The sequence below is a fragment of the Capra hircus genome, chromosome 21 (assembly GCF_001704415.2).
Source record: "Capra hircus breed San Clemente chromosome 21, ASM170441v1, whole genome shotgun sequence".
Classification (NCBI taxonomy): Eukaryota; Metazoa; Chordata; class Mammalia; order Artiodactyla; family Bovidae; genus Capra; species Capra hircus.
In genome coordinates this window covers 5235230-5252871 of record NC_030828.1, presented here as the reverse complement: position 1 = coordinate 5252871, position 17642 = coordinate 5235230, and the positions used below count along the sequence as shown (strand labels likewise).

General features: G+C 38.4%; 1 protein-coding gene across 2 annotated transcripts in view; it reads left to right on the top strand.

Annotated features, from left to right (window-relative positions):
- The window catches only part of ASB7 (ankyrin repeat and SOCS box containing 7), a 54933-nt gene that overhangs the window by 23169 nt on the left and 14122 nt on the right, over positions 1–17642 (top strand). For both annotated transcript variants that reach the window (XM_018066430.1, XM_018066429.1), the window contains exon 5: positions 14349–14954. In XM_018066430.1, coding sequence (XP_017921919.1) covers positions 14349–14954 — 606 coding nt within the window. The remainder of the gene's footprint in view (positions 1–14348; positions 14955–17642) is intronic.

The following is a 17642-nucleotide window of genomic DNA, read 5'->3' as shown; positions in this document are numbered from 1 at the left end:
AGTGATATTTTGCTGTTTTACTTTCAAATATCCTGCTTCAAAATGATGAACGCTTAGGGTTTTATAAAGTCCAAAAATATCAGTGTTTCCAAACACAAATGTGATGCCTATGATTGTATCTTTGTCCTCATCCCGGTGGTCTTTCTCATGAGGTTTAGTGTGCCGTTTGAATTATAGGGAAGAGTGTTTACCATAGGAGTGCAGATTTTAAGAAACCCAGTATTGTATTCATTTTCCCACTTTGAATCTTTCTAAAAATTCTAATACTACATTGAGCATTTCAAGAGTGTAACAGTAAGAGACCCTGTATTAGCCGGTGTGTGTGTTTATCTTCAGATTTGGTGTTTATGCAAACAGACCTGGAGGGCAGTGGGCTGAAGCTCTAGAAGTTAATGTCATAAAGCAGATCCCCAGAGTAAACTGAGAAAAGTGTCTCAGGTCTCCTCTCGATACAGAAGATAAAATTCTCTTGCTGAAACATAAGAAAATAAATGGAAGATAAGGGACTGGTCAAAGAAATTCATAGCATGATCATGAGAAATCATTTTTCATTTTTCAAAAATGAAAGATTTTACAAATGGTAATCCCAGATGTGGAGAAATGGGGACATTGATGGTAGACATTTATGAAAGCATTTGTGGAAAGAAGTTTAGTAGTATGTGTTAGATCCTGAGAAATGGGAGCTCTTTTTGCCAGTAAATCTACTTTTATTTATTTATTCCAAGAAGCAGCTTAAATGCAGGAATTTTTTCCTGTATGAAAATTTTACCCTTTATTATATGTAATTTTAAAAATGGAGGCATTTTCAGTGCCTAAATATAGAGGGAAAAATAATTAGACTATGATTACAGTTATATATATATATTTTAAATATATAAAAGAAAAGCTGAAAGCTTTCTGCCATCACTGTGGACAGTAGTTATTGAGGAATGCTGTTTTTGCTTTGCTGCTCTTCTAAATTTTCAGTTTTTCATTAGCAAAAAAGTAATGTTTCTTGGGGAGATCCTATTTGGGAACATTACACCACCTGACTTTCTAGTTCTTTGTTCTGTGGTGAATTATTAGTCAGGTTTTAAGGATTTGTTTAGATTTTTTCCTCCATCACTGTTGGTTTTTTTTTTCCTATAATGACACTTATGGCACATTGCATAGCTGTTTTTAGACCTTGAAGCAGTGTCTTTTCCTGTGCCACTTCACTTTGCATTTTAAAACTTTTAAGAAGAGTAATCACATAAATAGCAAATTAAGATGCAATGCTTATACATATATTTTGTAAAATTCTGAGTTTCCCACTTTTAGGATTTTATAATGTCCAAGAGTATTTGAGCTTTTAAACACAGATGGGAAGCATGTAATAACCTCTGTAAATATTCTGGTAATGTTTTAGACCAAATTAGTGTATATATTTTAATCCTTAGAGCAACCAGTTTAAAAAAAAAAGATAATGCAAAGACGTATAGCTAGAACATCAATGGAGAAATTAAAATGGAATGCTAAAAACTGTTCTGATAATATTTTAAAAAAGTTATAAAGGAAAGAAGAGAGACTAGGAGACAAATGGAAAACAAATAATATGGTAAGTTAAATCAATTATATCAATATTTACATTAAACATTAATGGACAAAACACTCTGATGAAAATCTAGAAATTATCAGAAAGGTAAGTAGACAAAACTAAATTATATGCTGCTTACAAAGATACACTTTAAAGGTACAGGTGGGTTGAAAGTAGGTAGATGGATGGTACATGTCCTGGAAATATACCATGCAAATAGCGAGCATGAGAAAGCCTGAGCGGCTATGTTAGTGGCGTATGAAATAGATTCCAAGACATAGACTACTGTCAGAACTAAACAGAGGCATTTCAAGTGACAAGTGGGACACTTCACTAGGAGGAATAACACTCGTAAAATTTGCCCGGAAAGGGAACTTCAAAATACGTGAGGCAAAAAATTGACAATGAAAGGGAGAAATGGACAGTTTCACAATCCTGAATATTTTAACATTTCTCAGCAATTGATAGAACAACTAGATTTAAAATATCAATATCTAGAGAAAATCTTAAAAACATTATCAAATACATTGACATATTGTTTTTGAAAATAGCATCCAACACTTTCAGAATATGCATTCTTTGTGTGTGTATGTTATGGCCACTGGGATAAGCCATATGCTGGCAGTAAAGTAAGTGTCAGTAAAGGTTAAAAGGCTGAAATCTTAAGGGTATATTCCCTAACTGCAATGGAATTCTATTAGAAATCAACAACATCAACGTATCTAGGACAGCCTCAGACGTTTGGAAGTCAGATTTTGAGCTGAATGATAGTGAAAGCGCAGCATACCAGAGTTTGTGGGGTATACTAGAGCAGTGCTTAGAGAGGAATTTATAGCTTTAATGTTGGAACAGGAAAGGCAAACCATCATAAATCAGTTATTTTTTAACTTAAATTTGAAAAAGAAGAAATTGAGCCCAAAGTGGCTATTGCCATTTTACTCTCTCTGCTCTCCACCAAGCTCTGTGTCACAGTATCATGAGAGCTGGAATCCTGCTCGATGGCAGAAGGGACTGACCTGATTTTGGAGCCCATGGAAATGCCCCATGCTTGGACTGCTGTTGAAAATAACCCTGGTCTTGATCTAGGTGGTAAACAAACTGCAAGCTTGTTTGACTTGCAGCACAGCTACTTGACTGAGGCTCTAATACCAGTTGGGGCAGGCAACAGAGCAGACTCACATTTAACAGGAGACCTGACAAATGAGATGGCCACATGGGCTTTGATAAACTGCTGTGTATTCTTGGGAATTTGGAAGGCTGATGCATGCTTAAGACCAGAGAGGATCCCAGTTATCGACTCATCTCTTGTTGAACTTGAAGCCAGAAAATGAAAGCTGTGACATATTTGTAAATTGTCTGATTATTAAATGTATGTATCAACCTACACACAGATCTCCTTGGCAAACGATGGAAGCCTTACTGGTTCAAATTGCTTAAGCACAATCTCTAACCAGTTACTGGTCAACTATAAGTTATTCCTAGGAGCAGCCCCTAGAAGCCCTGCTTTGACAATGACAACTGAGCAGAGACACTGTATACTCTTAAGGAAGACAAAACTAATAATGACAGCAGCCAACCTAGAAGACGTAAGGATCAAAATCCAGGGATGCTGTGATATAGTCTAAGATGTTCAATTTTCAGTAAAATCAAAAGACTTGCTAATAAACTGGAATATATTGCTCATACATAGGAAATGGAACTAGCTAATACAAAATGTGTCTGAAGAGGCAGATGCTACATTTAACAAAGTTTCAGGATAGCTATTATAAAGGTGTTGAGAGAACTAAGGAAACCATGTTCAAAGAATGAAGTGACAACATGTGGCAGTGACTCATCAGATAGAGATGATCAATAAAGAAATTGAAGCCCCAGTATTGTGGCCGCCTGATGGGCAGAGCTGATTCATTAGGAAAGACCCTGATGCTGGGAAAGATTGAAGAGAGGAGGAGAAGGGAACGACAGAGGACCAGATGGTTGGATGGCATCACCAATTCAATGGACATGAGTTTGAGCAAACTCCAGGAGATGGTGAAGGATAGGGAGGCCTGGCGTGCTGCAGTCCATGGGATTGTAAAAGAGTCAGACAAGACTGAGCAACTGAACAACAACAATATATATATACGGGAGTGTGTGTGTATATATATATAATATTTATATATATATAAATTCTAGAATTGAAAGTACAATAATAAATGAATTCATTAGAGTGATTAACAGAGATTTGAGCTGGCTCAAGAAGGAATTTGTGACTTTGAAAATTGATCAATAAACATTATCCAGTCTAAGGAACATACATAAAAAAGAATTTTGAAAAAAAAATGACAATAAGATATTTAAGATAGCTTATGGTCAAAATAACTTGTTTGACCAGTAACTGGTCAGAGGTTGTGCTTAAGCAGTTTGAGTCAGTAAAACTTTTACTTTGCCAACGAGATCTGTGTATTAGGTTTAGACACATTCAGTAATCAGATAACTTACAGGTATGCCCCGACTTTCATTTTCTGGCCTCATGTTTAACCAGAGATGAGTAGATAACTGGGGTCCTCCTGGTCTTTCTTAAGCATGTATCAGCCTTCCAAATTTCCAGGAATATGTGGCAGCTTATTGAAGCCCATATAGCTGTCTCATTTGCCAGGTCTCCTGTTCCATGTGAAGTGATTCTCTTGTTTGCCTTAAGCAGTGTCAGAGCCTCCCTCAGGGGCCCCACAGATCTGTGGAATATTATTAAGCATACCAACACATGCAAAGAAAGAAGTCCTTTTAGCTGAAAGAACAGTACGATGTGTAATCCAAATTCACAGGACAAATAAAAATCACTGGTAAAGGTAACTATGCATGTAAAAAACTGTGTGTTCATTCCTGTTGCTTTTATTACCTCCCAGTTTTAAGGTGTTGGCCAGACTGTTCTCATCTGTAGGCTTAACTGGGGAAGAATTTGCTTCCAAGCTCACTCACGTTGTCATCAGATTAATTCCCTTGGTTGTGTGGGACTGAGGGCGGTAGCTGAAGGTTGCCAGTAGTTCTTAGAGGTAAGCTGCAGATTCTTGTCCTGTGGGCTTTCCCAGCAAGACCCCTTAGTTCATGAAGGCAGCAGGGAGAGTTGCTGCAGTGAGTCTGCTAGCAAGATGGAGCCTCGTGTATCATAACATACACAGTAGTGGCATTCCGTCAGCTTTGCCAGGTTGTTTGGGTTAGCAGGAAGTCCAGGTCCTGCTCATATGCATGGGGAGAGATTTACACAAGGGCATGAGCATCAAGAGGCAGGGATTATGGGAGGGGCCCCCTTAGGAGCGTGCTGCCATACAAGGTAAATATGTTTCCCCCTTTTCATCTCTTAAAAGACAACATAAATAATTACAAAACGGTCGTTGGGCTTATATAAAGATGTAATGTATATGACAGTAATAGTGCAAAGGAAGGGAGAGGAAACGGGGCTCTCGGCACAGTTTCTCTGTATTGCTAGAATTACAGTCAAAGTAAGAATAGGGATAAAATTATAAGCAGAAGAAAAGAAATCAGTGGAATGGAAAATAGACAAATCACGGGAAAAATTGATGAAACCAAGAAAAAGCTGGTTCTTTGAAAAGATCAATAAAATTGATAAACCTCAAGGTAGACTGATGAAGAAAACAAAAAAGCACATAAGCAATAACAAGTATTAGGTTTTCACTACAGATCCTGTAGACACTAAAATGACAATAAGGAACATAATGAGCACCCTTCTGCCATTTAGAAGAAATGGACAGTTTGCTTGAAATACACAAATGGCCAGAACTGACCCAAGGGGAAAACGGAATAATTTGATCAGTTTACAACAAAGAAACTTAGTTCATAACTAAAACTATGCTAAAAACCTTAGACCCGGCTGCCTTTTCTGTTGAATTATTTCAAATAATAAAGGCATAAACATTAACAAACTCTGAGGAAATGATCCCAGACTTAAATTGTATAAGGTTTGTAGTACCCTGAAACCAAGTAAAGATATTTCGAGGAATGAAAACAACAGAGCACTGTCCCTTATGACAACAGATAGAAATACCCCTAACACGGTACTATCAAGTCTCATTCACCATTATATAAAAAAGAATATATCACAGCTAAAGAGTGTTTATCCCAGGAATGCAAACTTTCCTTAATATCTGAAAATATATTGAGTAATTTACACTGTTAATAGAATAAAAGTAAATACCAAATGATCATTCCAATAGATGCAGAAAACCGAATCGACAATATGTTTTTCAGTTGCTAACTTGTGTCCAATTCTTTACGACTCCGTGGACTGTAACCTGCCAGGTTCTTCCGTCCATGGAATTTCCCAGGCAGGAATAGATAGTCGTGTGGGTAGCCATTCCCTTCTCCAGGGGATCTTCCTGACCCAGGGGTTGAACTCGGATCTCCTGCATTGCAGGCAGATTCTTGATCATCTGAGCCATCAGGGAAGTGCTTCCCCAATTTTGAACCAGTCAGTTGTTCCATGTCTGGTTCTAATTGTTAAACAGCCTTGAACCGCAAGGGTGCTCATTATATTCGTTATTATCCTTTTAGTGTCTATAGGATCTGTAGTGAAAACCTGATACTTGTTATTGGTTATGTGCTTTTTTTGTTTTCTTGACCCTATGGATTCTTGGGAGACAGGTAAAGTGGTCTGGTATTCCCGTCTCTTGAAGAATTTTCCAGTTTATTGTTGGCCACACAGTCAAAGGCTTTAGCATAGTCAATGAAGCAGAAGTTTTTCTGGAGTTCGCTTGCTTTCTCAGTGATTCAGCAAATGTTGACAATTTGATCTCTGGTTCCTCTGCCTTTTCTAAACCCAGCTTGTACATCTGGAAGTTCTTGGTTCACATACTGCTGAAGCCTAGCTTGGAGGATTTTGAGCATAACCTTGCTAGCATGTGAAATGAGCACAATTATATGGTAGCTGGAACATTCTTTGGCATTGCCATTCTTTGGGATTGGGATGAAAACTGACCTTTTCCACAGCGGTCCTATGGCCACTGCTGAGTTTTCCAAATTTGCTGGCATATTGAGTGCAGCACTTTCACAGCACCATCTTGGAGGATTTGAAATAGCTCTGCAGGAATTCTTCACCTCCACTAGCTTTGTTCATAGTGATGCTTTCTAAGGCCCACTTGACTTCACACTCCAGGATAGCTGGCTCTAGGTGAGTGACCACACCATCATGGTTATCCAGGTAGTTAAGACCTTGTACAGTTCTTCTCTGCAATCTTGCCACCTCTTCTTAAATTCTTCTACTTGTGTTAGGTCCTTACCGTTTCTGTCCTTTATCGTGCCCATCCTTGCATGAAATGTTCGCTTGATATCTCTAGTTTTCTTGTAGAGATCTCTAGTCTTTCCCATTCTGTTGTTTTCCTCAATTTCTTTGCATTGTTCATTTAACAAGGCTTTCTTTTCTCTCCTTGCTGTTCTTTGAAACTCTGTGTTCAGTTGGGTATATTTTTCTCTTCTTTCCTCAGCTATTTGTTAAGCCTCCTCAGACAACCACTTTTTCTTTGGGATGGTTTCAGTCACTGCCTCCTGAACCTGTTATGAACCTTCATCCGTAATTGTTCAGGCATTCAGTCTACTATATCCAATCCTTGAATCTATTTATCACCTCCACAGTGTAATCATAAGGGATTTGATTTAGGTCATATCTGAATGGCCTACTGATTTTCTCTGCTTTCTTCAATTTAAACCTAAATTTTGCAATAAGGAGCTCATTATATGAACCACAGTCAGCTCCAGTTGTTTTTACTGACTGTATAGAGCTTCTCAATATTTGACTACAAAGAACATAAATCTGATTTTGGTATTGACTGCTGGTGACGTCCATGTGTAGAGTTGTCTCTCGTGTTGTTGGAAAAAAGTGTTTGTTATGACCAATGTGTTTTCTTGGCAAAACTCTTAATCTTTGCCTTGCACTCTGAGGCCCAACTTGCCTGTTCTTCCAGGTACCTTTTGACTTCCTACTTTTGCATTCCAGTCTCCTGTGATGAAAAGGGCATCTTTTTTTTTCATGTTGGTTCTAGAAAGTGTTGTAGGTTTTCATAGAACCAGTCTACCTCAGCTTCTTTGGCATCAGTGGTTAGGGCATAGACTTGGATTACTGTGAAGTTGGATGGTTTGCCTTGAAAAATGAACCAAGATCATTCTGTCATTTTTGAGATTGCACCCAAGTACTGCATGTCAGATTCATTTGTTGACTGTGAGGGGTATTCTGTTTCTTCTAAGGGATTTTTGCTCACAGTAGTAGATGTAATGGTCCTCTGAATTAAATTTTCCCATTCCCGTCCATTTTAGTTTACTTATTCCTGAGATGTCAGTGTTCTGTTTGGCCATCTCTTACTTGACGACATCCAGTTTACCTTAACAGTGGACCTAACGTTCCAGGTTACTGTGCAGTACTGTTCTTTACTGTATCAGACTTTACTTTCACCACCAGATACATCCACAACTGTGTGTCATTTCCACTTTGGCCCAGGCACTTCATTCTTTCTGGAGCTGTTAGTAATTGCCCTCCACTCTTCCCCAGTAGGATACTGGACACCTTCCAGCCTAGGGGGGTTGTCTTCTAGTGTCATATCATTTTGCCTTTTCATACTGTACATGGGGTTCTTCAGGCAAGAATATTGGAGTCGGTTGCCACTTCTCTGGTGGACCACGTTTTGTCAGAACTCTATACAATGATCTGTCTGTCTTGGGTAGCCCTCCTGCATGGCATGGCTCATAGCTTCATTGAGTTATGCAAGCCTCTTCACCACAACAAGCCTGTGATCCATGAAGGGGTTGACAATATAGTATACTCATTTATCATAAGACTCTTAGCAAGCCAAAAGCAGAAGATAACTTCCAAACACTAAGGAAAGGCACTTGTGGAAAACAAGTTTTCCAAAGACTACAGAATTACATCATAGTAAATGAACTGCTGAATGCTTTCCCTCTAAGATTGGGAACAAGGCAAGTGTATATACCTTTACTACATTTGTTCAACATTTTGTTATTCAAATAAAAGTCCTGGAATTGGAAAGGAAGAAGTAAAGCTGTCTTTATTTGCAGAGAACATAATTGTGTATTTAGCAAATTGCAAGAAATCTACAAAGATACCTAGAACTAAAAAGTGAATTTAGCTAGATTACAGAGTATACAGGTCAATACACAAAAATCAGTTTTATTTCTCTATACCAGCAAATAACATTTAGAGAATGAAATGTAAAACAATTAATTATAATAGCAACAAAGTTCAGTAATAAATGTAATGAAAGATGTGCAGTACTTAATACACTGAAAAGTACAAAACATTGCTGAGGGAAATTAAAGAAGACCTTAGTGATTAGAAAGGTGTTCTGTATTCACGGTTTAGAAGAATAAATAGTATTTAGATAATTTGGAACAGGTTTACATTTTTAAAATATTTAGCATATTCCAATCAATATTTTTACAGGCTTGTTTGAAGAAATTGGTAGGTTGGTTCTAAAATTTATTGGCCAAAACAGTTTTAAAGAAAGTTTGAGGATGTTACCTGCTATCAAAACTTACTATAAAGCTCCAGTAATCAAGATAATCAGGTATTGGTGTATGGATACACTTTTAGATTGGTGAAACAGAATAGAGTTCAGAAATAGATCCACACTTGTATGGTAAACTATTTTGTGGCAAAGGCACCAGGATAAATAATTGAGGAAAAAGTAGTCTTTTAAACAAATTTGTTTGTTGTTCATTTACTAAGTTGTGTCTGACTCTGCAACCGCATAAACTATAGTGCCCCAGGTTTCCCTTTCCTTCACTATCTCCTGGAGTTTGCTCAGACTCAGGTCCATTGAGTCAGTGATGCCATCCAACCATCTCATCCTCTGACGCCCCCTTCTTCTCCTGTCCACAATCTTTCCCAGCATCAGGGTGTTGGAGCTTCAGCATCAGTCCTCCCAGTGAATATTCAGGGTTGATTTCCTTTAGGATTGACTAGTTTTGATCTCCTTGCTGTCCAAGGGACGCTCAAGAGTCTTCTCCAACACCGCAATTCAAAAGCATTAATTCTTTAGCATTCAACTTTCCTTATGGTCCAACGCTCACATCTGTACATGACTGCTGGAAAAACCTTAGCTTTGACTATGTAAACCTTTGTCGGCAAAGTGATTTCTCTGCTTTTTGATATACTGTCTAGTTTTATCATAGAAATGAGCAAGCATCTTTTAATTTCATGGCTACAGTCACCGTCCGCAGTGAGTTTTTTTAGCCCAAGAAAATAAAATCTGCCACTGTTTCCACTTTTTCCCCTTCTATTTGCCATAAAGTGATGGGACCAGATGCCATGATCTTTATTTTTTCAGTGTTGAGTTTTAAGCCAGCTTTTTTACTCTCCTCTTTCACCCTCATCAAGAGGCCCTTTAGTTCACTACTTCCTCTTCACTTTCTGCCATTAGAGTGGTATCATCTGCATATCTGAGGCTGTTGATATTTCTCCCAACATCTTGATTCCAGCTTGTGATTCATCCAGCCTGGCATTTTGCATGATATATTCTATATAGAAGTTAAATAAGCAGGGTTACAGTGTACAGCCTTGACGTGTTCCTTTCCCAATTTTGAATCAGTCTGTTGTTCCATGACTGGTTCTAACTGTTGCTTCTTGACCTGCGTACAGGTTCTCAGTAGACAGGTAAAATGGTCTGGTATTCCCATCTCTTTAAGCATTTTCCTGTTTGTTGTGATCCACACAGTCAGAGGCTTTTGTGTAGTCAATAAGCAGAAGTAGGTAAATGTTTTTCTGGAATTCCCTTGCTTTTTCTGATACAGCAAATGCTGACAATTTGATATCTTGTTCCTGTGCTTTTTCTAAATTCAACTTGTACATCTGAAAGTTCTTGCTTCCTGTAAACAAATGGTGCTTGAACCACTAATATGGAAAATAATGAACCTTGATCTTATGTTACACTCTACACCGAAACCAGCTAGCAGTGGATCATTGCTCTAAATATAAGTGTTAAAGTTATGAAACTTCTAGAAGAAAACACAAAATCTATTTTGTGTTAGGCAAAGATTTCTTAAATAGGACACAAAATGCACAAACCGTCAAAGAAAACAAATGACAGTAGACTTCATCAAAATTTAAAATTTTTGCTCTTCCAAAGACACATTATATAAAGTGAAAAGGCAAGCAGTAGACTACGAGAAAATACAAGACGAAAGGGCTTGTATCCAGAATATAGGCACAGTTAGGTTTCAAACTCAGTCATGACTAAAAGTACATAATAAAAATGGGTAAATGATTTCAAGAGACACTCCACAAAAAGGAAGTATATAAATAAACCCAATATCACTGGTCATTGGGGAATTGTATGTTAAAATTCCAGTAAGTTACCACCTTATACTCAACAGAACTGGTAAAATTAACATTGCTGATAATGCCAAGTATTAGTGAAAATGTAGAACATTCGGAATTCTCATACATTGCTAGTGGGACTGTAATATTGTGTAGTCATTTAGAAAAAGTTTGGTACCTTTTTTAGGTTAAATTTACATTTAGGGATTCTTAAGGGGCTCAGTGGTTAAAAAAAAAAAAAAAGATCCTTCTGCCAGTGCAGGAGATGTGGGAGACGCAAGTTCGATGCCTGAGTCGGGAAGGTCCCCTGGAGGAGGAAGTGGCAACCCACTCCAGTATTCTTGCTTGGAGAATTCCATGGGCAGAGGAGCCTGGTGGGCTACATTACAGTCTGTGGGGTCTCAAAGAGTTGGACACAAGTGAGGGACTGAAAAGTGAAAGTGAAAGTATTAGTTGCTCAGTCCTGTCTGACTATGTGACCCCACGGACCACAGCCCGCCAGGCTCCTCTGTCTGTGGAATCCTGCAAATGTACATTTAACATGTGACCCTGCAGTTCTCTCCTAGGTAGTTTCCCAAATGAAATGAAAACATATATCCAGAAACAGACTATGTGAATGTTCACAGTAGTGTTATTGATTATAGCCTAGGAATAACCTATTTGTCCATTTGCTAATGATTGTATAAATAAACTGTATATCCATAGTATGGGATATTGTTCAGCAGTACAAAGGGATGAACTTTTGATGAGCAACAACATGGGGATGAATTTCAAAAACACTACAATGAATGAAGTCAGTCAAATGCAAAAGCCTAATACTCTAGGAAATTCTAGAAAGGCAAAGCATTAGTAGTTGCCTGGGGCCTAGAGTCCGGGCAGGGAATTGACTATAAAGGGGCAGGAAGGAACGTTTTAAGAGGATGGGAATATTGTGGTTGTGGTGGTAGTTACAGGACTGTCTAATTCATCAGTTTGTCAACCTGTATACTTAAAATGCCTCAGTTTTATTGTACTGTGGTAAAGCTGTTGGAAAGAATACTGTAGGGAATATTTCTCTGCTTTTATCCATATATATTGCTTAACTTTTCAATAAGTTTAAATGGGTTTCTTGAGACTTCTGGAGTTTGTATTACGTACGTGCACCTAGGGGGAGAAAGCTTGCTGAAGTGAACAAAGTTACAAGGTTGATGGGGTTGCTGTGTTTGGTGTTCAGGGAAAGCTTTTCTGATGAAGAAACATTTGAACAGACACAGATGAAGTGAATTTAGTTAAGTCAAAGAAAGTCTTGCCTGTTTCTTACAGAATTTTATGTTTTGTAGTTTCTACTACTACATTTAAGATTTTTTCTTACTGCATTGGCTAATAATAATTTTTGTCTTCATCTTTGTCTTATGTTTTCCACGTTAATTTCTTGAGAAAAGTAACTGTACAGATTTTATGTGTTGTTAACCTACAGTCTTCATTCTATGCTTTGTTTCCAGTATGTGCTCAAATAATGCATTTTTATGGGTTTTACTTAGAATAAACAGATCATTGCTGTATTTGTTAATATTTGTTTTTCCTAGCTCAGTATAGCACTGTTATAAGTAGAACCAAAAAATAAATAAATAAACCTAAAGTGAAAAATCAAAGATGCAAGTGTAGGTTCATGTAACATAATTTTAATTTTACTGTAAAATAACACATCAGACTATTTGCTGGTACCTTTAAAGGCACCCATGGTAGATGAAAGGTGGGAGAAGTGCAAGTATTCTTGAATTTCACTAACAGATAAGAGACAGTGTTTGGAAACAGTTGATTGGTTGGATATAGATTAGAAATGACTGTCTTGACAAGATTTACAGTTTTGTTTGAATAGTAAAGGTTCTTTTAGATTTCATGCATGTCCTCACTCTAGGTAAGTAAGGTATCTGAAAAAAAAACTTGAGAGCATCATGTCAAAATGGAAACATTAGGAGCCCATGTTCACATCTTACCAGTAGATGGCAGCAATGTGCTTTGTTTAAATGTTCTTGCTTTAATTTTTTTTTTTAAGTCGCAACTTGAAACTATACTATATAGTTTTCTTTTAGTGAAAAGCAGGACAGATACGATATCCTTTTTTTCTTTAAACACATAAAAGTCTTATTACTATTGTGTCATATCAGTTTATATGAAATAATTTTAGAAATTCAACTGATATAACTTGCCTAAAAAGTGCTAACATTGTATAGCTTTTGTTGTAACTACTTCTTAATTGAAATCTGTATTTTCCACAGTATTATTACTATTTTACATGTACTTTTCTGCCTCATAGGTTTTTCTAAGAGCCCAAACTGTCATAAAATGTTATAGAACTAAAAACTATTTTTACTAAACAATACATGAGTGTTTAATCACGTAACTGTGGAGGCTTTTTATTTGTTTATTTGAAAAACACGTTTGAATTTTTCTCTTTCATGAACAAAGGAAAAATTAAGGGTGACTTTTATAAGAAGAAAACATTTTACTCTCAGGTAGTTAGGTCCAACCAGATATCTGTGCATGGACTTGCTGGCCTCCGGGAAGTAAGTGACCTGTCTGCGGTGAATAAAGGTTCTTTCCCCTCTTCTGCCCCCTGCCCAGGAAGGCCAGTGGGATGAGAGCGGTGCAGAACTGACTCTCAGCTTCAGGAAGGATTGGGACAGAAGTCTCTGGCTTGAGGAGACATATAGCTGATAAATCATTTTAGTTTCTGTCTTCTCTTTTATTTCGAGAAATCTGTGGATTTAGAAGAGAGGTTTGGAACTGTTTTAGAAAATAATATTTACACAGTGCTGAAGTTTCTCCCAATTTTTCACTCAATGTGTGCTGCCTAATTCTTAAAAACTCCAGAGTTCTTACAAAACAAAGAATTCAGAATTGACTTTTATCTTATAGAAACATGATTTATCAAGATCACTTAAGATATACCTTACATACTTAGAAATTTTTATAGACCACAAAAAACTTTTTTTTTTTTTTACCTAATATACCCTAAAATAACACAGTCTGCCAGACCACAGTACATCCGTAATTTAGAGCAGCAGATGTTGCTACACATGCTTCTTTTTAAGACCAAGAAGCAGCACAAGAGAAAATAAAACAAAAAGTTCAAAACAGAAGAGAAACATGAAACAGTGCAGAGATGAGGGAGTTGGGAGGCCAAGGGCAGCTGGTTAGATTAGCAGAGCGAAGGGGTGTGGCGATCAGAGCTCTGTGTTGGCTGTATTTATCTTTTAAATGCTTTGTAAGTCATATGCTCATCCTGTTAATCCAGGTTTGATGGCTTTCTACTAAAATTTATTTTCCATTAAAACTACTTCAATTAAGCTGAAGCAAGAAGGACTTGATGCTCATTATGTGTTTAATCATTCCCAATTTCATGTGAGAATTGGCTAAGATGTGCTGTGCCACGGCAGAATTTGTTGCTTTCTCTCCCAGAGTCTGCTAATGTTTTCATTTTGGTTTTAACTCTAGCTGATCCCACAGTTAAGGACTTAATCGGAGGCTTCACTGCTCTTCATTATGCAGCCATGCATGGCCGGGCCCGGATTGCACGCCTGATGTTAGAATCTGAATACAGGAGCGACATTATTAATGCAAAAAGCAATGATGGCTGGACTCCCCTTCATGTGGCCGCTCACTATGGTAGGGACTCATTTGTCCGACTCCTACTGGAGTTCAAGGCTGAGGTTGACCCGCTCAGTGATAAAGGTACAACGCCGCTTCAGCTCGCCATTATCCGAGAGCGGTCAAGCTGTGTGAAAATCCTCCTGGACCACAACGCCAACATCGACATTCAGAACGGTTTCCTGTTGAGATACGCTGTGATTAAAAGCAATCACTCTTATTGCCGAATGTTCCTCCAGAGAGGAGCAGACACAAACTTGGGTCGCTTAGAAGATGGACAGACTCCTTTACATTTGTCTGCCCTTAGGGACGATGTGCTCTGTGCACGGATGTTATATAATTACGGAGCGGACACGAACACAAGGAACTATGAAGGACAGACCCCATTGGCTGTTTCAATAAGCATTTCTGGAAGTAGTCGACCGTGTTTGGATTTCTTACAAGAAGTCACAAGTATGTAATTTAATTATTGCTATTATTACATTTAAAAATTTTCTTTGCTTCTTCTGAGGAGCTTAAGGTGTTTTTACAACTTAAAATGACCAGATGTTAATGATTCTTGTTAGCCCTGCTCATTCTACTCGTCTGAAATGAAAAAGAAAGCTCGATATCACAGGATTTCATAAAAATAATCAATTGTGTTACTAAAAGTAAATAGGCATAGATAGGATGAGAGAAAAATTGGCGAAAAGGATGCAGAGAGAGGAATTTTTTAAATAAACAGATCAATACTAGAACAGGGCATTTCCTACTAGTCATAAACGTAGTCTTTCCAGGCTTTCATGAAATTGAGAATGAGGAATTAGGAGGAGAATTTTGGATCTTAGCATCCTTAGCTATGGAAGTGTCTTAGAATTTGTGCTTTATTCCTAAGCTGTGCTCGTGTTTTATCATTCCGTTTCTGCTTCTTTACAGTGTGAACACACATGGAATGGGATAGCAGTGTTATTTGTTAGGCATCCTAGGAGTACAGATTAAGGATGCTAGATATTAGAAATGGTTGTAAGGAAAAGTTTGTTCCCAGTAGGAAATTTGGTGCCACTGTCCCTGGCCCACCCAGGACAGTGTAACCGGCCTGTTTTCGTGTAGGTGCCTTGTTTTTAAGCCGCGAAGTGTGTGGCCTGCTGCGTTAATGGTGCGTGTGTTGTTTTTCGGATGGAGGAATTGGTTTGTGTGGAGCAGCCACCCTCCTCTCCGACTTCCTCGTGGGTACTCTCAGAGCTTCATATTCAACATGAAGCTATCATCTCTAAACGCAGCGTTTTGTCTACCGTACTTTTTAATGAATTCCCCTTTCCTCAACTAATTTTTATGTTTCATTCATTGTTATAGAAGAAGAAAGACATTCTAGGTGCCAAGTAGTAGAGGATTAGGAGCTTACCTGACCTGCTTGTAAATAATCCACTGTCCTTGGAACTGAATTTGAGAGTAGAAAATTTATGAAGAAATGAGGTATAATTTGGATTTTGTTTATTCATAAGAAAGACAGGATGAAATTATTACCACTGAGTATATTCAGACTCAAGCATAAAAAAAATGACACTTGGGGTCTAACCCGTGCTGTCCACAGAGCGTTCAGTGATGATGGAAATGGCCTCTGTGCTGGCCACTGTGGTAGCCACTAGCCCCATGTGGCTGTTGAGCACTGATTTTGTGGCAAGTGCCACACAGGAAATGGATTTTATTGTACTTATAAATTATTTAAATATCCGCAAGTGTCGTCTTCTTCAGCACAGATGTGCCTGCCTTGGGGGAGGTATTTTGGGGTGTCTGGTAGGTGAGCCCTTGCAGAAAGCTTTTGAGACGCAGTGATGTACTCAGAGACAGGAGGTGCTGTGTGTGCTGATTCCTCCCCGCTGGCTTCAGATCCAGGCCATATTTTAGGAAAAGACTGCAGCAAAAGTTCAACTGCTGATTCTTTCAGCAAATATCCTAGTAGTTTTCAGTTACAGACTGATGGGGTGTTGGTGTTGTGAAAGATAAAATTACTCTTGGACTTCAGGTTAGAATTCTGTCGTGTATATAGCCTATACAGTGTATCTTATACATAAATTCTAAGTGTCTTCTTGTTTTTGTTGCTTTAACTTTGATACTAGATTACTTGGCTGCCTTCAGGAAGACATGTTATTCACATAAATGCCGCAGCCTGTTAAATACTTTGATTAGTGGTCAATGGCGTAGACTAGGACTCAACTGACTAGACTTCACTCCAGCCGTAACTCAACCAGACTACCTGTGACCTTGGGTGGGTTTGCTAACTGCTCTGTGCCTCAGTGTCCTTATCTTAAAATTAGGGTAATCATATCTGTCTTACAGGCTTGTTGTGAGGATTGAATGAGTTAATATGTATAAAGCACTTAAAACATACTTGGCACATTATAAGTGCTATGTGGTTTTTTTTTTTTTTTTTTTTTAAGAAAATCAAGTATTAAATGAAGGTGGACGAACAGCAGGGCCTGACTTGCTACCTACAGATCAAACCCCTTAGATTCTTATTCTACCCTGCCTGTTTTCAGCTCTCTAAACTGTGGTGCGGTCTGCATGTGGAGACAGGCGGCCAGAGGGATGGGAGGAGCAGCCCCATTGTCCCCAGCCCTTTGGAGCTGCTCAGCTCCACCATGGAGTGCTGCTGGAGAGCAAGTGATGAGTTAAAAAGAGATTCACATGTACCTTTAAAATTAGGGCGGATAGAAAAATTGGCAGGCCTGCCTCTTTGTGTTTGAGTTCTCCACTGCACCTGGAGCAAAGCTGTGCACCTAGTAAGTCTGCAGAAAAGGTGGATTGGCTGACTGCAACCATAAGGATGGTGGCTTAGCAAACTTGGGATGCTTTTCAGAAGCGAAGGAACACCTGTCCTTGGAAGGCTGCAGTTAGCCTCTGTCTTCAGATGCTGCGACGTAATTCAGTACCTCTTGCCTTTGCCATCAGTGGTGTTTTCTGCCAAAAGCAAATGAAGTGTTTCTGCTTCACCTGTGCATTATTTATGAGGTTTTCTTTTTCCTAGTGTGCTGGAAGGACTGACTGTAACTGATGGCTCATTGGAGCTCTGTACTGGCTCTCTTGAAAACCAGAGTGAAAGACGGTTGGGTGGTTCAGGGAGCGTCAGGTTAAATCCCTGAGCTCCTTCCCATCTGTGCTGCT